General features: G+C 38.6%; 1 protein-coding gene and 1 non-coding gene across 5 annotated transcripts in view; both read right to left on the bottom strand.

Annotated features, from left to right (window-relative positions):
- Positions 1-746: 746 nt before the first annotated feature.
- trio (trio Rho guanine nucleotide exchange factor) overlaps positions 747-24965 on the bottom strand; it is a 109879-nt gene continuing 85660 nt past the window's right edge. For all 4 annotated transcript variants that reach the window (XM_074171343.1, XM_074171354.1, XM_074171359.1 and 1 more), the window contains 11 exons: positions 23973-24379; positions 23431-23818; positions 23131-23328; positions 22836-23047; positions 12197-12509; positions 10944-11513; positions 8869-9152; positions 6946-7182; positions 6718-6856; positions 3678-4079; positions 747-1307 (listed from right to left, as the gene is read on the bottom strand). In XM_074171343.1, coding sequence (XP_074027444.1) covers positions 1209-1307; positions 3678-4079; positions 6718-6856; positions 6946-7182; positions 8869-9152; positions 10944-11513; positions 12197-12509; positions 22836-23047; positions 23131-23328; positions 23431-23818; positions 23973-24379 — 3249 coding nt within the window. In that variant the 3' untranslated portion in view covers positions 747-1208. The remainder of the gene's footprint in view (positions 1308-3677; positions 4080-6717; positions 6857-6945; positions 7183-8868; positions 9153-10943; positions 11514-12196; positions 12510-22835; positions 23048-23130; positions 23329-23430; positions 23819-23972; positions 24380-24965) is intronic.
- Positions 15026-15098, bottom strand: TRNAK-CUU (transfer RNA lysine (anticodon CUU)). The gene has a single exon. It is a non-coding gene; the product is annotated as a tRNA-Lys (tRNA).

Genomic DNA, 24965 nt, shown 5'->3' with positions numbered 1-24965 from the left:
TGATTTCGATATTAAAGTCGAAATTCAGAGTTTAAGGAGTTTGATCTTGAAATTTGAAACTCGTAATTTCCTGTTTAAAGTTGAAATTTAGGTATTAACGTGAAAATTTTGAGTTTAGGAAAATTTCTACTTTTATCTTGAAATCACGAGTTAAAAGTCGAAATTTCGGGTTTAAACTCGTGCTTTCAAAACCAAAGTCAAAATTTTCAAGTTTGAAGTCGAAATTTCGAATTTGATGTTGACTTTCGAAATTTCGACTTTAATTTCGAAATACCGACTTCAATTACGAAATTTTTACTTCAAAACTTGAAAATTTCTACTGCAATCTTGTAATCACGAGTTAAAAGTCGATATTTCGACTTTCAACTCGAAATTTCGAGTTTGACTCGAGTTTAATCCCGAAGTTTCGATCTAAACTCGTGATTTCAAGACTAAAGTCGAAATTTTCGAGTTTAATGCGAAATTTCGAGTTGAAAGTCGAAATTTCAAGTTGAAAGTCAAAATTTCGGGTTTGAACCCGAGTTTAAACTCGTGATTTCAAGATTAAAGTAGAAACTTTCATGTTTCGAAGTCAAAATTTCGAAATCGAAGTCGTGATTTCGGGATTCAAGTCGAAATATCGAGTTTTAAAGTCTTAATTTGCAAGACTTCTGTTGAAAAATTATGATCCGGGCTCGAAAAATATTTGCCTGTCAATTCTTATCCTCGTACTACTCAAAATCTCCAAGTCTAATGAAAAACTCGTGAAAATTGTAAATCATTTAATCTAACATAATCACTTTATATACACATTCAATAAGTTAACATTAAAATAGCATCTTAGCTTCAAAAATATTAAAATTTCAATTAAATTTGCAATAATAAAATATGAACTGTAAAAGTTGTTTGTTACTACATCAACTATAAAACTTCAAATATATAAAAATATCACATAAAATGCAAATATGTGTGAAAAGCAACATGCAAAATGTACATATCGTGCGCGAAACGCTAGAAGAGAGTAAATATTTTCACAGAAACATTGGCCCGTGCTGCATCCACAGTCGGATTGATCGTCGTGAGTTTTCCACAGTTTCAAAACACTTCGGATAATAATATTCTTTGGATCTAGAAGTATCGTCAGTCGAGAGAGTGGAAAATGTACCTACAGTCAGTTGAATATATTCAGGTGCGTACATTTCCCACTATATATGAAGCAGTTTTTTTTTTCAGCTCGCAGGACTCGCTAGAGCACTGGCATGCATTGGATGTCTTCGTAGAACGAAAGATTTCAGACGAGACGAAGGTATGACGGCCGAGAGTTCTTCCTGAAAGCAAAGTTTTGATTATAAAGCCATTTACTTCTAACAATACCGATGACATATGTGATCAACATCACCTATGGAAAAGTACTATACATATACGCTGCTCATTTTTATCATATTTTGATTGTTTGCCTCTTCTCAGCTCCTTAGTGCCGCTGCCGAAATATAGATATACATCCCACAAATTATTTGGAATTTATTGGTTTTGAAATCCAATCAACATGATTCTGGTGGTTCCATTTTTGGGAACTTTGTGGTCTCTTCCAGTAGTGATGCCGAAGTAGAATCCATGAAGTAAAAAAAACTCAATGTTTCATTTGTATTTCTATTCCTTTTGAACGAGTCTCACCTGGAGCTGAAAAGTCCACGACAAATATCGCCTTCCAAAAAAAAGTTCAAGTGGACTGTATTACAGTCATTAGCTTATAACAGCTTGGTAGTGGGGAATGGAAAGCTCCAAACGATTGGGCACGTTTTATTCCTCAAAATGGATTCAAAATCTTCCAGAGTCTGAGGCAAATACTTCGTTACTTCGCCATTTTCAATACTTACCCTTCGGATGACCTTCAGAGATCAAGGGCGTACCTGATCGTAATTATTCCAGTTCTTTTCCTTTATGTGATAGAAAAATTTGGGTTCCCATCGAAACGCTAACCTCGACCCTCAATTAATTTTTAATATAGGTTCATCACAGACAGCCAGGAAGAAATCCTGAATCCCTACAACTTTTCTTCCACAGCTTTATATTTTCGAATGATTCAGCTGTCTAGAACTTTCAGGGTTACCTGTATGCATATTTCTGCAAAACAAATACGTTTTTGGGTGGTAGGGTAGTAGGTCTAAAGTGAGTGGGTCTTTCGACCCTCCACCGCAACCCTCAAGGGTTTATTGTGGCTCATACCTATTCACACTTGATCAAATAAACCCAGCTTCATAACAAATCTAATTAGTTTTTATAGTGAGTGGTCTTTCATGTCAGATGGTAAGAGTACGGCTCTGCCGAACTCTAAAAACCTGATTCGGTCCCCAGCGGGGCAGGCACAAAGTATATGCTCTGCTGTTTCATCATTTCACAAACAGAGGCGACACACACTGTCTTCCGACAGTCCGAATCTCTGCATACGTTGATTCAAATGACAGTGACCTGTAAGAAGGCCTGTTAGACATCGTAGTTCATCCCTACTGTAGTCCAACAACTGTTTGGAATCAAACTTCGAAGGTTGAGTAAACGCCTTGGAGTGGGCCAATCCTGCCAGAAGTCCATAAATCTTCTTGCCATATAGGTGTTCAATGTTTGTTTGGCAAAGGCCAAAGCAATGCCAATGACAGATTCTGGTGCGATAAAGCAGCTTGCAGCACCCTCCTTTGCTTTTGTTGGGTGGTAACATAGAATTACAATATCCTTGTTTTTCGAGTTTGAAAGCCGTGATTTTTGGAATTTCTTCCTGACGTTTCGCTGGCGCAAGTGGCTAACTTATTCAGAGGTTTAACCATCATGGCTTTCTGTCCGATGACTAACTTTTAGGATTCGTAAGCTGAAGAAGCTAGCCACTCGCTCCAGCGAAACGTCAGGCAGAAATTCCAATAATCCACGGCTTTCAAACTCGAAAAACAAGGACACTGAAAACCTCAGCCGCGAAAGTCTAAACCATCATGATAGAATTACAATAACAATACATTATTTATTGGTGATCGGTCAAGATAAGTCGGCCCTTAACAACTTCGGTCTCAACAACTCGATCAAAACAACTTTGGCTGAAACAGCTTGTTACAAAATCAACTCCGGCAATAATGACACTGGTTCGAAAATCTCTAGTCTAAATCTAAATTGCCGTGATCTCATGAGAGGTTAGCTACACTAAATTGTTGTATACATATTTTCCAAATGTATGAAGTAATTTTGGCTGAAACGGTTTTTGCACCGACTGTTTTTGGTCCAAGTTGGTTTGTCTGTAGTTGTGAACATAGTAAAGTCCTCTCCCACTATTTTCATTCATAAAATCACAAAGTTCTCGGTGACCTCGAAGCGAAGTGCTGAGCCAATTTCTTTCTTTTACCATAGGCGTGCGCTCATATAAAAATGAAATTTAAGGATATTATAGAAGAGTTTGTGGTAGGTTACTTACTTATAACCAACTACAAAAACTAAAAACAATAATGAAAACAGCGGACAAGCTAAACACAATATCAATTTCCGACTGTTTATTATAACTAATCCGATTACCGAGGACCGTCGAATCCTTCGATACTACAGCACTGAACGCGGATCACGTGGTAAAAGAGCCTACTCGTTGTATTATTCTACTGTGTTATGACGATGACGGTTCGCATTATTTTGGTCGAAACTTGGATTATCGCTTAAACAAAACTTACCTTCTTCATCCACGCACACTCCAAACACTGCTCCGCCTCCCACCTCCCGGCGGGCGTCAGCACCAGCAAACTACCAACCAACTCCTTCGCCTCCTCGGACACGTCGCCGAAGTACTCCTCTGGGAAGCAGAAGTCGCTCTTGAGTATGTTCGCGGTCGTCTCTTCGATGGAGTCGTCGAGGAAGGGCGAGACGCCGCTCAGGAGGACGTAGAGGAGGACGCCGACGGCCCACCGGTCGGTGTGCGTCCCGACGGGCTTGCCGAGCACCAGCTCCGGAGAAGCGAATTCGAGGCAGGCTGGAGGCGGTATCACGTTCTTCGCCGTCGTCACCGAGTCGCCGAAGTCGACGAGCTTCAGTAGGGGCGCCGGCGAGGTGGTGAGGTCGATCATCACGTTTTCCGGCTGAAATGAAACAATGTTTAGGAATAAGTTTACTATCTGGGCTGGAGAGTTTCGGGCCTAACGCATAGATGGCGCTAGTCGTATTGGATTCACCGCTTTTTCAGCCAGTACAAACCTTCAAAAAAAAGCTGTTGAAATTTCATGACATTCTACTCAAAAATTTGTGAGTTATTGTGTTAAGAGTGACACTACTTTTGTTGTTTTCAGAACAATGGATCGAAAATAATTTTGTTTTTTAATCTTAGACTGTTTTTGGTGGGGAAAAATACCGTTCAAGCGATACAGTGGCTTGAGAAGAGTTAATAGAGGTCCCCCGGATTGAGCGAGACAGACGTGACGTCACGGCAGACTAGAAATAGTAGGAAACATGTAAAAAAAAAGTTTTTGGGGAGTTGAACGCGGGACGTTTGGTATGGTAGCCTTTGAGTATAATCTTATCGCTAGCGAGGGTTATAATAGACGTATAATCGTCATTGGTGGTACACTGACTACCTTTCCACAGAAAAATTTCGCGGACCTTCCTGCAAACCGCCTCTCGGCTTAACAGCTGAAACAGCACTTCTGGAATCGATGGCATCATGAGTATCTCAACAATATCATCAGTCTTCACCGTCAAACCAAAGAACCTAAACTTCAAGTCGGCGATCTGGTTATCATGCATGAAGACAATCTGCCAACATTGGCCTCGGCCGTTGGCCGTATCATAGCTGCACATCCGGGTTCGGATGGCGTCATACGAGTTGCTACCGTGAGAGCGGCGAATATAAGCGGTGCAGTAAGAAACTATGCTCACTGCCTGTAGAATAGCGGCTCCCTCTCTATCAGAAACAACAATAGAACGTTGGTTTGCTGACTTTACCCGTAGTCGTAGAGACTGATGATGCAGAACGCAGTGGATGACCAAATGAGGCAGAAACACCAGAAAACATTAAAAAATCCACAAAATCATTTCGAATGATGAAAAAGTGAAATTGCTTGAGTTAGCTGATATTGCAAAGATATTAAAAGAACCCAAGACCTTTTTATATTATGATACTATAGAAAAAGTCCAGAAACGATTATTAAAAACACTCCTTTTCAGAAAACACAATGTCTGGCCTTTATTTATATCGTATTCTAGCCAATTACAAGAATTCAATATGCAACCATTGAAAGACCGCGTGAATCCTCGGAAGTGATTTTTGTTTTCAACACTCTTAGAAAACCGAAAACACCTGAAATTCCCTATTTTATTATACCTGACGTAAGAAGAATTTTTACGGTCTTTTTTTTATTTATTGTTTTATATCGTTTTATTTTATATCGATTTTAACTGTATCAATTGGTACTCAATGCATGATGTATGTAAGGAACTAAAAAAAAAACTGTGCATCATGTGAGTGGAAACCATTTTGTTTGTTGTTCAGTATAAATATAAATTTCTATTCTACTTCTACTAACATGGATCCATCACTTCACTCCAGAATCAAAACAATCGTCATCTGGGTGGAGAGCAACTGGTGAACCTGGTGAACAATGATTGGTTGGAAAGGTTATTGCCTCGGTATGTGCGTGGTGTAGTATCAATCTACTATCTTGAGAAGAGAAATACCATCAACAGTGCGTTACTGGAGGCCAAAATTACAAAAGATAAGATATTTATTCACCTTCAAAAATTCTTACGGAAAACAGTATGTTACAAAAGTCACACATCAGTTTTTCGACTGCATATGGCAAATAAAAAATGTTTGTTTCATCAAGACAACGCAACCTGTCAATCAGAAAAACGGCAAAACTACATGAAGTGAACTTCGAATTGCCCCCACATCCACCGTATTCGCCAGATTTGGCTCCCAGCGACTACGGGCCTCAAAAAAAGCTCACTGGTCAGAAATTTTGCTCGGGTGAAGAGGCTATTGCTGGAACTGAGGCATGTTTTTGAGCTATACAATCATTGCAGCTGCGCTGCATTGCAGCTGCGCTGCAATGATTGTGTGATTCTTGATGGAGATTACGTTGATAAATAAAGCCAATTTTGAGCAAAAAAACGGTTATGGTATATTTGTTATGCAGTTTAACACTAATAATTCTCTCTCTCTCTCTCTCTCTCTCTGTCCCTCTCTCTCCCCCTCCCTCCCTCCTTCTCTGTCCCTCTCTCTCGCTGTCCCCCCTCTCTCTCTGAGTGTCCCTCTATATCTATGTGTCTGTTTCCCTCTCTCTGTCTCTTTCTCTGTCCCTCTCTCTCTTTGCCCCTCTCTCTGTCCCTCGCTCCCTCTCTCTATCTCTGTCTCTCTCTCTCTGTCCCTCTCACTCTCTCCCTCTCTTTTTCTCTCTCTCTCTCTCTTTGTCCCTCCCTCACTATCTCTATATCTGTCCCTCTCTCACTCTCTCCATCTCTGTCCCTCTCTCTATGTCCCCCCCCTCTCTCTGTTCCTCTCTCTCTCTCCCCTCTCTCTCTCCCTTTCTTTTACTCTCTCTCTGTCCCTCTTCTCTCTGTCCCCCCCTCTCTCTTTCTCTATCCCTCTCTCTCTCTCTCTCTCTCTTCTGGTTTCTTAATGTAATTTGAAGAATCCGACTAGACTAAGTATAATTGTCTGATTTTTATGGGAGCTTAACATAAGAATTTTCAATGAACTGTACATCCAAACAAATTACTTACTTTAACATCCAGATGGGCTATTTTATTCCGATGAAGCCACTCCAATGCTGATATGAGCTGTCGGGTGTAAGTTCTAACATCTTCCTCCTTGTACTGTTCCTTCTCGCAGATATAATCGAACAAAAGCGGTCCCTTGACCCTGAGAAATTTTTAAATCACATCAAATTCGGTTCATATCATTGAATTACAATGTAACAAACATATTCTTAGGTTAGAATCTATACGTACAGCTCCATAACTATGGTATCTACCCCAGGCACGGGTGCATTTTCGAAAAGAGCCATCGACCTTATGATGTTTGGGTGCTGCATCTCTGCCAGCAACGAACTTTCAGCTTGCGTTACGCTCTGGGGTTGTTTTCTTCTGGAAACCTGCTTCAGCGCAACTTCAACGCCCGTGCCTCTATCTCGCGCTAAACGAACCACCGAAAATCGACCTCGGCCGATCTCTTCCAGTTCGATATACCTACAATAAACCAAAGGATATGGTACAATGATGAATTTGCAAAACATTCCGGTAGAGCCAGAGCCCTGAAGAAGAATTTAATTGAATTCGAAACGTCGGCAAGAACACAATTGTTTTTTGAAAAAAATTGATCCTGTTACTCAACCAACCTTCGTGATAATAATCGATGATTAAATGAATATGTAGCAAACAAGAAAAGTGAGCAAAAGGTCACATCTCATCATGACTGAGGATAATGTATGGTAACCTTATAGATTTTTGAGAAACTCAATGCAATTCTGTGAATAAAAGTGATTCATTACATCAGATTATTGTGTGATTCGAAGTTATATGTCTGAAGTTAGGCTGTTATAGCCGAAAACTCTGTGAAATGTCCAAACATTTTATAAATAATGCATCAATAATTTTTTAAAATTGTCAACCATTTTAGACTGTGCAACACTATGAATTGGCCTTTGGGATAGCCAATGGGGCAGGTTCCGTAATATGGATTTTTTTAATCACTTTTAGCCCATCCAGCCCATTATACAAAAATATGAGGCCTCTGCCACTCTTTTTAATGTACCAAAAAGATTATGCTTGACAAATATAACTTTTCTTTATGTCAAAACTCTGTCAAATGTCAAATATTTCAAATAGAATTTGGACACGCCCCACAAAGGGGGAATTTTTTATCACTGTCAGCCCATCCTACAAAAATATGAGCCCTCTGCCACACATTTTGATGTACCGTTCAATGTTATGTTTGACAGACATAACTTTTCTTTATACGTTGAAATTCTGTCAAATATTTCAAATAGAATTAGGATGGGTCTCGCAATGGGAAGTTTCTTTTGTCACTGTCAGCCCAGCATACAAAAATATGAGCCCTCTGCCAACAGTTTAATGTACCATTCAAGGTTATATTTGACAAACAGCTTTTTTATACGTTGAAATTCTGTCAAATATTTCAAATAGAATTAGGATGAGTTGCAATGTGGAGTTTCTTTTGTCACTGTCAGCCGATTACAAAAATATGAGCCATCTGCCACACATTTTAATATGCTGTTCAAGGTTATGTTTGACAAACATACCTTTTCTTTATATGATAAAATTTTGTCAAATATTTCAAATAGAATTGGGATGGGCCTCGCAATGGGGAGTTTCTTTTGTCACTGTCAGCCCATCATACAAAAACATGAGGCCTCTGCCACACGTTTTAATGTGCCATTCAAGGTTATGTTTGGCAAACATAACTTTTCTTTATATGATGAAATTCTGTAAAATATTTAAAATAGAATTGAGATAGGCCTCGCAATGGGGAGTTTCTTTTGTCACTGTCAGCCCATTACAAAAACATGAGCCATGTGCCGTTTAAGGTAATGTTTGACAAACATAACTTTTCTTTATATGTTAAAATTTTGTCAAATATTTCAAATATAATTGGGATGGGCCTCGCAATAGGGAGTTTCTTTTGTCACTGTCAGCCCATGAGGTCGCTGTCACACGTTTTAATGTGCCGTTCAAGGTTATGTCGGAAAAACATAGCTTTTCTCAATATGTTGAAAGTCAGTCAAATATTTCAAATTGAATTGGTGTGGGTATCGCAATGGGGAGTTTTTTTTGTCACATTGAACTTTCATTTGAAACTAAAATTAGGACTGATGTGATGTCAAAATTGGCATTAATTCTATTAAACAAACATACCTGCGTTTGAACTGCTCCTGCTGCCAACACAAATTCTCTGCTGCGGGCAAACAGACAGCAGCGCTTGGTAGACTAACGTAATTATTTTGTAAGCAGACTATTCTGAAACTGTAGGTTTCGCCTGGGATCAAATTCTCAACGATGAACTGATGCGAACTGACTGGTTGGTTGTTGTTGGGGGAGATCCACTCTCCTGAGCCTAACCTGCAATATTCGACCACGAATTGGGAATGATCCGCGCTCTCCCATTCTAAGAGGGCACTCGAACTGGAGAGCACTTGCACCTGAAGGAAGAGATATTTGAAGTTGAAAAATACTTTATTGTGTGATTTTCACTAGATAGTTTTACAAGACATGCCCGAGGAAGCCATTGTATGGCGAAACACGTGTTGCGTTTTTGTAAAACTATCTAGTGAAAATCACACAATAAAGTATTTTTAGAATACGTTATATTGTACCTCTATTGACTTGAACAGGTTTTAGTGGACTGTATTTACTTTTGAACTAAACTTTAAGTTTCTTCAATTTGAACACTGAAATAAAACTCTGCTTATTGAGAGATGCATCTAATGGGTGATTTTTTAAGAGGTATAGGATTTGATAAGCACACTCTCTCTAACATATCTACCGGTATTTCACGTATAAATGCTTCAATATTGGCTTCCAGAGCGTCAGTCGTTGCTGGTTCATCCCTGTAGACATAAGCCTTAACATGACCCCACAAGAAATAATCCAAAGGCGTTAAATCACACGATCTAGGCGGCCAATTGACGGGCCCCAAACGTGAGATGAACTGTTCAACGAAGGCGGCTCTTAATTGGGCCATTGTTTCGCGTGCCGTGTGGCACCATTTTGTTGAAACCACATGTCAGGCATGTCCAATTCTTCCATTTTGGGCAACACAAAGTCATCAATCATCACACGGTAGCACTCGCCATTCACCGACCCATAATACACACCAAACAGTGACTTTCTCGGGATGCATCGGTAGCTCTTGCAATGCTTGTGGCTGGTCTTCACTCCAGATGCGGCAATTTTGCTTGTTAACGTATCCATTCAACCAAAAATCAGCCTCGTCACTGAACACAGTTCTTCGATAAAATTGTGGATCTTCCTTCAACTTTCCTAGCGCCCATTCACCAAATGTTAGACGTTGTGAGAGGTCGTGTGGCTTCAACTCTCGCACCAACTGAATCGCAAAATTTTCCGCGGAGTGGAGTGACAGATGCCCAATTGCTGCAAACGGCGGCGAATCGACATTTCACGGTCATCACGAACACTGGCGGATACAGCGGCAATATTTTCTTCGGTCCTCACTTTACGTATGGTGGTTTAATGTCGAATAATGTAAACTGGGTTCGAAATTTAGTCACAAGCTTTCGAATAGCTCCCTCAGTAGGCCGACGAAACTGCCCATAAATTGGAAGAAGTGGACCGAGCATAAATTTTGATAATAAAATTCAATAATTTGCAAGCGTTGTTCATTCGTAAGTCTATTCATGGTTAAATTATAGACCAAACTGAACAAGTTTGACAATGACACAAGACACAACTCACGCGTGATCTGTCAAAAACAGTGTTGACAAAAATATACCAGCAAAACAATCACCCATTATTTAGACGTATGTTACTGTCACTTTTCTGACCTGTCTCGATGCTTCGAGGCGATATTCAGAAAAAAAGTGTGACTTGCTCCAAAGCCATTCTTCGGTTAACACATTATTAAATAGAAATATCGTTTTAGAAAACGGATTCATCCCGGAAAATGCTCAATATTTCAATTTTTTCAATTGTTACCACCTTGAAAAATATTTCAAGGTGGTAACAATATTTCATTATTAATGATTGTCAAATGTTTGTATTTGCGATGTGAGTATTACTTTCAAACTTGACTCATAATTCACAACTTTGCTATGCAGTTTTATCTCTTGTAATCATGCTTCAAGTTGATTGTATTTCTTATGTATTTGTGTTCTTGTATTATATATTTCTTCAAGAAAGCTTTTTAACCATGACTCAATTATGTATACATTGAAGCATATTCACTCTCTCTCTCTCTCTCTGTCTCTACTCACCTTGGGTTCCGGTACTGAAGAAAAGTTATTCGTGACGGTCAAAACAGCCGAACAAGCAGCAGTACCGTATTCGTTGGTAATGGAAAGTGCATAAGTACCGGAATCCGACACTTTGGCATTATCGATGGTGAACATCACCAACCTCTCCTGACCGTCCAGCAAACACTTCCCGCTTCCCAATAAGTATCGTTCCGGCTCCAGCTTCTCCCAAACCTGCTGCGTGATCATCCCGTAGTTCTTCACTCTGCACACGAATATCGCCTTGGAACCGCTCGGTACTGTCAAGTCTTTGAGCTTCTCTTTGAACTCGGGCGCTGACGTTTCCGCCTCCGAGTTGTCGTCCAGGAGTTTCTTGGATTTCGATAGGAACTTGAAGGAGCCCTGTTTTCGGTTGAAGTTGGATAAAACGTGGGAAGGGATCCATATTTTTTCAGCGTTCGAGTTACGCTTGACCAAGTAGCCTTGCATGGGGTCATAACATGTCACCACGACCACCTCGCCCTGGTTCAGGTCTTGCCATTTTGTATTCAAGCGGGCTTGGGTGCCAAGTGGTATCAAGTTTTGGTCGTGCTGCAAAAGATATACTTCATCTTGTACAGCGGATTTAAAAAAAAACTATATAAATATGCAGGGTGTCAAAAATTATACTATATAACAATGTTTTGTCTCTTTCAAGCTTATTACTATATGATGTCGTTGAACGATTTTCGGCCAACTATTGCTTTTTTCACATCATAATGTTGGAAATCAACCCCTGAAAAAATAACGACGGCCGCCGCTGGTCTTCTTCAATTGATTGTGACTTGGCCAAGGTTGCGCTCAAATTGACTTGGGCTTCGCGATGGTTCTAGATATTGCGTCGCTTCGAGAGACTTCTAACGACTTCCCTATCAGCCTCCAGAGACTTCCATTTCCATATATAAACACTACCAACACGCAGATCGAGGAAGTTTAGTTGAAAGTGCGTTACGAAGTGTTCTAATAAAGCGATTAACATTTGAGTGTTACTTCGGTTTCATTTTAAGGGTTTATGTTGTATCGCCTATGTAGCAGTGAAATAAAGTTGAGTTTAATTGTGCAGTGTAGTGCAACAATACAAAAATGGTTTTACTATTTTTGGTTTCTCATTACAACCTCCAAATCACGTCTGTGGAAGAACATGACGACCATACACACCCTGTATTCGTAAAAAAGCAGTGAAACTGGGGTTGAACCAAATTCAAATGTTACGAAATTCAACATCAACTACTCACCGTAGTTTTATTATCCTCAGACCATCTCCTGTTCAAATTCGCTTGATCTCCCTCCTTGATAGCTTGTAAGCCCATCGGATCACTCTTATGCTTGTGCTTCAAAGAATTCTTGAACCCCTCGAAAAAGTTCCGTCTCGATCTCGGATTGTTATTCTTGGTGTCGAACAAGTCCTTATCTGAAGGGATGCCTATGGTGTTCGCTTTGTGGATGTGGTGGGTTTTTCTTTTCGACTTTCCCCCTTCGGGAATGGGACTCGGAGGCAAGGCTTGCCTCAGGGATACCATGTCCAACGACGAGAGGTCTGATAAGGAACTAGGAGAAGGAGAAATAATGATAACAATGAGAAGATTTGGCAGAAATGAGGTTAGAAAGCTTGCGGGTTTTGAAAGATTAGAGGAGAAGAAGCATATTGCAGCAGCTGCAGGCAAAGAGGTCCTCTTTGGTGGAGCTTCTAAACAGTTTGGCTGCGCAATGTTGTACTGCACAACTAAACTGAATGAATTCCACAAAAAGGCTTCGAGGTATATTCCTAGTGCCAAAAATATAGAAGTCTTCGTATAAATGAAGGATATTTTGTTACTTAAACATCGAGTATACTTACCCCACATGGTTGAAGAAGCCACATCTGGAGTAACAAGGGAGTTGCAACTTACATCACTTACAATTCATGAATTTTATTTAGAATCTCTTCAATTCGTAGCTTTGGAGAGATTACTCTCATCAAGTTGATTCAGAGAAACTTTTTGCTACCCGAAAAAAAAAAATCATTGATGGTTACCCCATAACAAGTACTTCATCATCTAGTTATTTTTTTGATGAGATAGACTTATAAGTGATGGAGTTATTTTTTTAATGTTTTGAAACAGTGAAAATGAATAGTCTTAATGAAATTGAATATTTTAGGTACTGAAATGAAGGCATTTCTGATAATTGAACAAAAAAAAATACCTTGAATAAAAGTGAAAATTAGGTTTGTAAGACTTCCAAATCATGAACTTTTATATAGTGAATGATGTGAAAAACTAACCTCAGTTCACAACCAGAATATAAACTATTCACTCAAAAATATTGGACCAAGCCCCAAGCAAGCAGTGTTAGTAGGTAGAAGAGATTTTCTAATAGCGACAGTTCAGAAACAGTATTTTTTAGAAATGGAGATTAGCAGTATGTCGAATGCATTTAAACAATTTTAGCTGAATGAGTTTGTCAAAATGTCAACATGAAAATAAAAAACGTAGTTTCAGAATGTTTCCCACATTGAGTATCGAGAAAACACATATTTAAGACCATAAAGATACACATAGCATAAAATTGTAGATTTATTCTGATTCTGATAAGAGGACTATTACAATCGACAAATGGTTTTAAATGCTGTTTTTATTTCTCATTTTTATGTTATATCTACATTATCACTAGTAGTGAGTGCCGTAAAGAAACAATAGTTAACACAACTACAGAGAGGGTTGAGTTCATTGAACAGTGGAAATAGACGTTGTGCTGCGAGAGCCACTGAACAGTTCAATCAACAACATGGGAATAATGTGTCGCGACAGTACGTTTTCCAATCAATTGCAAAATTTTGCGCAATTGGTTCTGTAGCAAATAAAAAAAGGCAAATCGAACCACCAGTAACAAATGAGGAGACACAAGTGGCAATTCTGGGCCATGTTGAGCTTGACCATACTTTGACCATACAAAAAAGTTAGCATTTGTTTCCGGGGTGTCACGAACTAGCATTCGGCGTATTTTAAAAACCCACAAAATGCATCCTTACAAGATTAAATTAACGCAAGAACTGAATGAAGATGATTTCGATCGACGCTTGCAATTTTGCTAGTTGGTTAGTGAACGAGTGCTTCAATGATGAATGTTCTTTTTTTCTAAATGGCACAGTTAATCGCCATAATTGTCGCTATTGGGCTGATTCAAATCCTCACATTTGTCATGAAGTGCATACTCAACGTCCACAAAAATTAAATGTATGGGCTGGAATTTTTGGAGACCGTATTGTTGGCCAATTATTTTTAGAACGCAATTCAATTGGACACATGTATCTGGAGCTTCTGGAAGGTACTATTAATCCCCTTCTCACTGATATTATTGAAAATGACCACAATTATCGGGAGGATCTATTAATATTTCAACAAGATGGGGCTCCTCCGCACTATGCTCTGCCTGTTCGGCAGTATTTAGATCAAACTTTTCCGGATCACTAGATTGGGAGGCGAGGCACTATCGAATGGCCACCTCGATCACCAAACCTTTCGCCGTTAGATTTATTTCTGTTAATGAATGTCGCCAAAACACTCCAGAAATGCTCCACAATGTTCGAGAACGTTTCCGGTAGAATCTCTATTATTGCATGGAAGCTGGAGGTGCTCATTTTGAACATATGCTAACTTCAACTCTAAATTTAATATGGTTCGTCCAAATTTTAAAAAAATATACACTGTTGTTTAGAGAATTCCAAGATCTTTCAAACAATGTGCGACTCGCCCCCAGGTCCCTGATAAAATTCCAAAGGTTGTTCACCCCTCTGCTCAGACCTGTCTGAGCGTTTTTTAGGATTTACAAGATTAGTACCCAAAAACCTCCATGTCAAGTTTTCGAAGCGAAATATTTCACAATATCAAATGACCCTTGATTTATAATTTGATTTTACCGTTAGTTTACGAAGATTTAAGGGCTTTTTTTTAATATGTACGTTGAATAACATATATACAATTGAAACAACCCACCGTTGACAATTATTCAAGAGTTCCGAGGGAAGAATAATAAATAATATAATAAAAGGCTAATTTTCAGTAACGTGCTACGAAAAAAAAAAACGCCCAACGTGGGGCTCGAACCCACGACCCTGAGATTAAGAGTCTCATGCTCTACCGACTGAGCTAGCCGGGCCTGTATTTGTGCCGTTTGGAATGACATTGTTAAAGTTAACGATGGTATAATTATTCCACGGAATCGATTTGATTTTCCAAACTAGTTGTTATCAATGTGTCCATTATTTCTTCAAGCAGATTTGAGTAGAGATATATTCAGTTCAGTATAATCAGATGCCTATAGATTGACCGAAAAAAAAAAAACAACCACGTGCCAGTACAAATATTGATAGAATCGTGAAAAATTCCATATATGTAGTTGTATCTGGAGTTTCAATTTAGAAAAAACAAAAATCAAAGCAAGCTCTTTTCCCGAACACCAGAACTGCAATACTCTTCTCGGCGTACGTTTCACCGACAAAGTTAGCGTCTTTTGGAGATGGTCTAAACTGATTCCTAACTTTTAACATCGATGACTTCGGGTAGAAATCTGGGGGATATTGTATCGTGAAAATTCCTGCTAATTTCAACAGAGTGATTCTCAAAAAGATGAACAATGGGCTAAATGTTTCTGGTCTTCGGAATCGGATATGTGCTGCGTGTTCTTTGACACGAGTTTCAAAGGCTCGCTTAGTCTGACCGATATATATTTTTTCATGTATTCCAGACTTTCCATTTTCCGACATCTTTAGGGTTACTTAACAATTGTTCAAGTGAGCACGAAGTTTTGAAGGCTATTTTCATGTTCAACTTTTAAAATACGATCTAATCCGTTTGTGTATCTTGGTTCATACGGAAGGACAATAAAATTCGGATCGATATGCTTGTGGGTAGCGTCTATATGCGGCAAACGAACTATTGGTAACCACATTAAATACCGATATCGTACTGCCATCGCCCTCTAGTGGTCACAGTACGTACTATACATTTCAGGATACACTAAAATCATACTTATGAGCTTCTATGAGCTGTGTATCGTTTGGTGATAATGTTCCCTGCTAGATAAAAATGAAGACCAATTTTAGAGTTAGGAATGACTTTACTTCATCACCTAAAAAAAAACAACTTGGTTGAAGAAACGTGCGTCTAGAAGAATGTTGCAGGTCTGGTGGTTGGGAAAAGTGGTTCCAGTTAACATTTTATCGGGAAATATATATGAAAATAATAAATAGTTTGTGTATTCTCAATCTGTATTTCCCTTTCATGAAAGTGACATTGAGTCAAAAAAAATCCCGAAGAGTCACAGTTGTTCATCACTCAAAACTGCAGATTAGATTGAATAATGGCTAGTCTGAAATACATTTTTTAATATATAGCACTAAAAATGACCAACTAAGAAAAAAATTTCATTTCGACACCACTTGCGAAAACTGTCTTATTTCTAAGAATATGATAGAAGCAATGTTAGTAGATTAATTTAGAAGCCCAAGGAAGGAAGAGTTTAGTACCAATCACCGTGTAATTAGCTCCAATTATTGTAATTGTAAAATAAATGATGAATAATGCGGACATAATTATTACAAAATGATAGGCGTATCCAAAGAAAAACTTCAAGGCCAGACTGTTCATAGGCGAAAGTAGTCAACTGGAAAAATCAACATTTTCGACAACTGGTGAGTCTACTTTTCTATTTGTTCGCTAAAAAAAGTTAGTAGTACCTACGAAGCGTGTGAATGAATGATGTGCAACAAATACTAAGGGCTCTGTTTTGTCCGTACGAGGTCCGTTGAAAAAATAAGGTGAATTTGAATTTTTCTAGAAACATTTTCATTTAGGCATCAATTTCTATTCGAAACTGTTTTAATATCCTCAATCGTCGCAAAACGCCGCCTTTTCAACGGTCTCTTCGATCTTGGCAACAGAAAAAAGTCGCAGGGGACCAAATCAAGAGAATACGGTGGCTCGAAAATATTCATTTAGTCATCAATTTCTATTCGAAACGGTTTTCATCTCCTCAATCGTCGCAAAACGCCGCCTTTTCAACGGTCTCTTCGATCTTGGCAACAGAAAAAAGTCGCAGGGGACCAAATCTGGTGAATACGGTGGCTCGAAAATATTCATTTAGTCATCGAATTTCTATTCGAAACGATTTTAATCTTCTCAATCGTCGGAAAACGCCGTTATTTCAAGGGTCTCTTCGATCTTGGCAATAGAAAAAAGTCGCTGAGGACCAAATCTGGTGAATACGGTGGCTCGAAAAATATTCATTTAGTCATCAATTTATATTCGAGACGGTTTTAATCTCCTCAATCGTCGCAAAACGCCGCTTTTTCAACGGTCTCTTCGATCTTGCAACAGAAAAAAGTCGCAGGGAACCAAATCTGGTGAATACGGTGGTTCGAAAAATATGCATGTCGAATTCGAATATTGATTCGAACATTCTATTTGAACATTCCCCTTATTTTTTCAACAGATCTCGTATATTTGTTCAGTTTCGAATTCGAATCTTTTGGTTTCACAATATTTTCATTTTGGACATGTTGTTTCACAGCTAAGATAAACTGAAATATTATATTTGAATCGATAAAATATTCCTATTTCCACACCTTCAGAATTATTTGTGAGTATAACTGAATTAATAACTGTACGATGTAATATCATGTTTCTTCATATTAAAGTAAACAGCCCACAGAAAATAATAATACATCGACAATTTCAATGACCTACTTTTTGAAAAAAAAAATCTCGTGAGCAGAATCAGCAACCGAACTCAAAAGTCTTTTTTTCCAGTCAAAACTACTGTAAAAGAAACAAACTGAAAAATGGAAATAAAAACCGAAACGAATCAAAAACAGCTGGAATATTTTCATATTTTATTCTTTTGAAAATTTGTATCTCATCGCTTATCAATGAATATAATATTTATTTACATACAGCCTATGTACATACACAACTTAAAAGTAATCAATACAATTAATAATACATAATAATAACATGTATCTCACTTTTTAATTTTATTCCAAGAGTATTACAAGGTTACGGGGCCTACCAAATAATTATCGGTCGGGTGCTTAGTGGCTGATAAATTACAGAAATATCATTATATTTTTGGGAATGGAAGAAGGTTTTAACTTTCTACTTCTCCATCTTCATACAAAAACGTGAGAATCTTCCTAAGAAACGAATACACATTTTTTTGTATGAAGATGGAGAAGAAAGCTAAAACCTTTCTTGCTCAAAAATTAATCCCTCCTAAAAATATATCCTTTGCAATTGAACCATTATATTCTTCAAGTTAGTGATTGCATAATATAAATATTGAGGTTTTGTATAGAATTCAAAACTACACCACAACAAACTTCCATATTCTTGGTGAATGTTGATGTAAAATCATTTGGGCAATATTACTAAGCTGAATCAATTGGTTTTCCCAAAATTCATTACTATTATCACCAATTAAGACTTTGTATTATCGTTCCTCGACATTTTTCACATCATCCCTTTGATAAAATCTTTCTAGACGTTTCGCAGACATCAATGGCCGCCATCATCAGAAACATCAAAGGTATACCTAGTGATAATCATTTTTTTTTAATGAAAATTGTTGATACCCTACATTTTTTATTCTGTCCCAATCAAAATAAGTAATATTTTCAATATTTTTAAAAATATATATACGCACGTTTATATCTATACCGTTTCAAATGCAAAAATTCAGCTTCCAAAGAACGGTAGATCAGATTCATAAAAAGATGCTTTGATAGTCAGTGACGAATGTTTTTCTGTCTCTCGACATGCGCTTCGCTAACCAAGTTACCATCATCAGGAGATGACTCAGTCTCAGCATCATCAGGAAATGACTCAGTCTCGGCATAATCAGGAGACGACTCAGTCTCGTCATAAATCAGGAGACGACTCAGTCTCACAATAATCAGGAGATGGATCGGTCTCGGTATAAATCAGGAGATGACTCAGTCTCGGCATGATCAAGACACGACTCGAGAAGTAGAAAGCCGATAGCTTTCTTTCTCAAGAATTAGTCCCTTCTAAAACTATATCCTTTTCAATGTGATATTGATGTCATACTGTTACTCAAATGGATCAATCAATCAATTGATAATACATTTTTTTTAAATCTAGCACAAAAATTCAATTATTAACTGACAAGAAACTTATGTGAATACCTTTTTGAATGCTCTTTCTTTCCAATGAAGATAATAAATGATAAACCGAATCAAAAAAGCTTTACTTCTCCATGAAATACACTTTTTATAAATTTAAATGCAATTTTATGGCAAACCAATTGATGGCTTCGACGTCCTGAAAAAATTTATATTTTTTTTTAATAAAAAAAATATGTATTTTCATTTCCATCTGTACAGAAGAATGGGAAATGGAATTGTTTGAATTCGTGAGACAATATTAAAAGTGATTTTATTGAAAAATATCAAATCATTTGGCAGGCCCACAAGTGAATAAAGTGATGTATTCAGCATGTCACCGAAATTTCGCAACGCCACCCTATAAATAATTCCATTGAAAACACTTTCCCACAAAAACTGAATTATTTCATTTTGATTCAGTAAAATAGTTGCCAACTCTTGAAGAATCCCTCGTTTCTTACGAAAATTTGAATTATGTATGAAGTTTTTCAAATTCATATTCGATTTTACCTCGTAGGTTAGGTAGAGGCGAAGATGACTTCTACAGACAATTACAAATAGCTTTTAACCATATGGTAAAAATCCAAATCATAAAAGTCAATACACTGAAAGCAGGTTTTTACCAATTCTTTGCCAGAAATGTAAAGCAGCTTCAATGTGAATCGTATTTCTCAACTCTTGCACTATGGAGAGTGTGTAGTTTTATTAAGGAATAAAAGTCATAAGATGCAAGCTTCTGGCTAAATTGAGCAAAAGAACCATTTGGGTTCAACGTTAAATTACTTTTTCTTTGGGATTACTGAAGACGGCATATCTTTGGCCCCACATTTATAGAAAAAATTTTATCACAAAAACACCTTCCATAACGTTCCCGTAATTCCTTAAAGAACTAGAGATAAAAGTACAAATGTATGAGGCGGCGTGCTTCTTTCGGGACACCCTGTATACTGATAGGAAACCGTGATAGAACTACGCAAGATAAAGAAATTAGTTTTTTGATTCATTTGAGGATAGACGACCCATCAATAAATATTTTCCACACCGAATTACGTTGACATCCACATCCAATCCTTTACTGATGAGTAGTTCAACAGTAGCGATTCAATATATAATTTCTTTTTGAGCAAGAAGATCCGGGAGAAAATGACAGAGAGCGAACACAGAATAAAATATTAGGAATGTGAAATTCAACAAAAGTTACAATGGACTCGAAGTGGTGCTTTGTTTTACTACCGAATAACCTTTACAAGACAAAACACTTATCGAAGGGCGGAGCCTTGATGTCGAGGGATTGAGTTTCTAAGACCTTCAAGTTCAAAAACACTTTCAGTGAAACTTCACCGTTTCAAATGGATTGAAATAAGTTTCTTTTCTTTTTCGTTCAGAAACATGAATAAAATCAGATCATCAAGCATCAACAACCAATGACCACTTCCCAGTGAGACGAAGCGATCTTTGGGTCCGAGAATCATGTGCCCCGGGCAGACTGTGGCAAGCTAGTCCGATCTTGAGTCTCGAGAGGAAGGAAGGCATAATTCTTTCACGGACTCGATAATCAAATCAACAGTAAAGTTGAGGTTAGATTCTGCGGCGTTTCAAGAGAAATTCTCGATATTTCATCGGTTTTTCTCTCCTCGTCTCACCGGGAGCCGAAATCACGAATATCGTCTTGCTCTGATGGCCGAGGAGGACTACATCAGTCTGAAGGTGAGAATGAATAGTTCCGAAAGACTCAGCACTTCCCAATCCCCACAACGAACTCAATATTCACTTGAGCACTAGGCAACACAGTACCGCGAGAGCTCTAGGTAATGAAGCTCTTGTAGTGCTACGTTATGTCGATGGATATAAGCCGAAACCGCATATGCTGGACATACCGACAGCAAATTCATAGGGTCTCAAGTGCCTAGTGTCAGGGACCTCTACACCTATCACACGAATAAGGTACACTAAAGTGTTTGCAGGTCATGTGAACCACTCATTTTCTAACTTCAACCCACTCGACCTAAAGAAAGCAAAGATCACATGCTTTAATAAGTCCAGGTCTTCAATGTTGTTGAAGGGTGACTCCTCGGGAGTGAAGCGATCTCTGCGGCATCGATGTGGGTGTTTTTGTTGCCCAACGGATTCCATTATTATCAATATCCATTCTGTGTTGAAGGTGTATAAGATCAGTTTCAGCAGAAATTTCATTACAGATGATCGATGACGACCGAAATTTTAACCAAACTGAGTAAAAAATTGGTTAGCGATCATTGACATCCAAATTTTTAGATTGATATCATCGCCATTAGGATTGTCATCTGTAAAAAAACATGGTTCCTGCTCCATGTTGAGTGTCTCATCTGTAAAGGTATTCCATGGTTTCAGTTTGGCAATCGAATCTTAAAAACAACAAGGAATTTAAAAAAAAATCAAAGTACACAGCTGTAATCCAATTAACACTCGAAACGACTGTTTTTGACTTGAAAGTCTTAGAAGTGAAATTTCAAAAGTTTCAAAACTATATCGGCTAGTATCACCTCGATTCCAGTAGAAAACCATCAAGTTCTCTCGCCATTTTCTCTCGACAGGCAGAGCATTAGAGTTTTTGTATTTTGCGAAAACTTGCAAGATTCATAGGTGGTATGGTACACAATAAAACTTTGCCGGAATCGAACCGACTGGTTCGCAGCGCCGGCGGAAAATCTGTTAAAACATTTTTACACATAAATAATAAATATCCCGTCCGTTGCTCAAACGGTTTCAGATTCACGGAGAAAATGAAAACAAACGTCTCAATTTTAAAACTAATCGTCTGTCCCGTTCACCTCAAAAGTTTCCGTCAACACTTCAATGTACGCGTCGGGAGTTTTCTCTCATTTATTTTACAATTTTCGGGGAGTTGTGCGAGAATTTTCGGTCAGAAAATAAATTAATCATAAGGAAAGGAACTGCTCCAAGCAACTGCTTGCTTTTGTGAGAATTAAAGTTGATTGAGTTATTTCATGTTACATTGTGGACCTAGACTTGCTCCATAAATATGCAGAAAAGTGATTGTGATCCCGAACTAAAATATCTAATATCACATTCAGCTGATATAACCCAACAGTTGAGTAAAGAAACTGAGTCCTAGTTCTTTCTAGAAAGTTTCAACAGCAAGATGATAGTTATTTCTCTATGATTGACATTTTATATATAAGTTCAGGAGTTTCTGTTTTATTTTTTGTACAAATCTACGAATCTGTGTACTCCAAATAACGGATTTCATAAGACTTACAAAATTAGCAGAATAACACCGCAGGAACGTTATGATGTGTATTTGAGGACGTTGCCACAAGCAACGACCAAATTGAAACTTCGTTTAATTGAAAATACTGACGAAACTTTTAGTTTAATTTAGTCTACAGTAGAAACGAGAGTCTTTATGATAGTAACAAAGTATTTTTCTGGACTAAAAACTAGGTTGTATCAACTCAATATAACTTTAGGATTCCCAAACATAAATTCAGCATATCAATTCTGGAAAGTTCTAGATTCCATAATCATCTGTCTAATCCAATTGAGTAATAAAAACTGATTGAAAACGATGCAAAAAATAATATCGGTAACCTGGACCATTCTCGACAACACCCCGACCGTATCAGACCGCCAACAGAATAAGATCACAACCAGAGTTAGTTTCGAACTCCCATATCCAAAACAAGCAAACTGTTGTGTATGCATATACTCACGCTTCTTTCGTCAACTCCTTCTGGTAAGCTATGGGACTCTGGATGGCGATCAGGAAGTCGCGCTGCTTCTGCAGGGTATCGTGAATCGTCGTCAGCCATTGCTTGTGCAACTCTTCGGAAGCGGCTTGACACGTGAAACCCACGCAGCGGTTCGGATCCGTCGATTCTAGTATGAAGCAATCTTCACGCATTTTCAGGGAGAGTTTGTTTACCTGGAAGATTCGCGAAGTTAGGACAAACTTGGCGAAACGTTGAAACTAGGATCGAAGAACACGCCTCAAAAAATTATACTTACTTGTATGTGGGACTTATAAATATATTGCGGACTAGTAAACTGAGTCTTTTTTCCCGTCACTTCCGAGAATATTACGCTCTGCTCGAAGAAGAACACTTGGAGGTCCTTGTTTTTCCCTACCAAGGGGTTCATTCCGGGCAAATCGGACACCGTCAGGAGTCCGTGGTACAGAAGCTTGCCTTGGGCGGTTATTTTACCCTGAAACATGAAAACGTAAAACTTTTCATTACATTTTTCCATCTTCCGGGAGAAATAATAAATAATTCACAAAAAAAAATGTTTTTTCGTCAATTTTCTTACCTCGAATCCCTGCAACCTCCCCACATCCATCATATCGTTCGCCGTCTTGGGCACTACCACCATAATGTTGTAAGCGGCTCTCATCGGTTCGATTTCCGACACTATCCCCGCCCTTTCCGTATACTTCAAGATGTCCTTGAGCATCAGCTGATATTTCATGATCCTCTGGACGGGCTTGATTAGCAGATCGCACAGCTGCAACTTGTGGCCGAGCTTGACGCGCAGCTCCTCGAAGTAGGTGTCCAGGTACTCCGAGACGATATATTCGGAAACATGTTTATTCTTGCAGTAGATGACGTACATTTGGAGTTTGCGTTCATAGCGTTTGAATAGCGTTGCGAGCTCGATAGGATTTTCGACGGCTTGTTTCAGGGATTTGAGAAAGAAGCTAAACATGGAATAGAAAGTACAAAAGGTCAGTAGAAAGTTTGATGAAATAGTGATTCAGCCACATAGTTCGAAAAATCCCCTGTTTCGGCACTTTCACGCTCTTCAACTTGTATATAGTATTTATTATTACTAGGAAGAGACAATATACTTACTCCTTGTGCCAATCGTATATGACCTCGATATTCCCGAAGACAAGCTTGTCCTTGCCGTCGCGCAGGTCCTCCGGCATCGGTACCTCGCACTCGGGGTCCTTCATCGCGGCGATGTACCCGTCGACGATCAGCGACAGATCCCTGACGTACGCCTCCTCGGTATCGATCAGCTCCCGCAGCACGTACGCCCTCTTCTTCAGCAATATTTCCGTCTTCTTGCCGTCGACGCCATCCTCGGACGGCTTGTCGCCCTCGTCGCCGCTTAACGCCGACGCCTCGTTGGAGAAGCGGTGCCCTAGGTCCAGGTGGCCGCCCACCGAGGAGGAATCTCCGTACTCCGAAATGGCCGTTTCGGACTTGGCGTCGCGCATCAGAGAATTGCGTTCCTGGATCTCGGAATGTTGCTCCTGGAACGCGAGGATAGTTAGCGGTGATTCGGATTGGCGTCTGTACACAGCGATCGCTTCGCTTGGATACATTACCCCGATGCTTGTTGACATATGAAAGTCTATTGTAGACACAATAGACATCAATATTCTATACATTGCACCATTATTGGAAGGAACAGATACAGCTGCAGTCATTTCGGACAAGGATTTAATTTGGTGCGCATTTATGTCTATTTGTTTTTCATGTCAATCGTCATGTCAATTATCTACGCAGATTCAAAACCTTATTTTATTCTAAGGTGTTGATCAAAACAATAAAATGCACTGAAACGTAGTTGAAGATTTCAATAAATTTGAATTTGTCTGCGGGTGCACTAGAACTTTGAAGCGCAGCATCGTTTTTTATTGTTATTGTATTTATTTAACATTTATGTTCGGGGAATCCCCGTGACGTCCTTCATCTCTTAACTGATGCGACTGTAGAAAGGACCTCATTGATGTTGGAAATTCATTGAAACATATTCGATAATATAATATCGGTTTTTGGCTCTTTCTATTCTCTCCATTGAAAATGACGTAGCTCATAGATTATATTGCTTTAATT

This window comes from Leptinotarsa decemlineata, unplaced genomic scaffold, assembly GCF_025532065.1.
Source record: "Leptinotarsa decemlineata unplaced genomic scaffold, Ldec_3_MD MMD2_P_RNA_scaffold_12, whole genome shotgun sequence".
NCBI classification, from domain to species: Eukaryota; Metazoa; Arthropoda; class Insecta; order Coleoptera; family Chrysomelidae; genus Leptinotarsa; species Leptinotarsa decemlineata.
The sequence above is the reverse complement of the archived record's forward strand: the minus strand, read 5'-3'. Positions and strand labels throughout refer to the sequence as shown.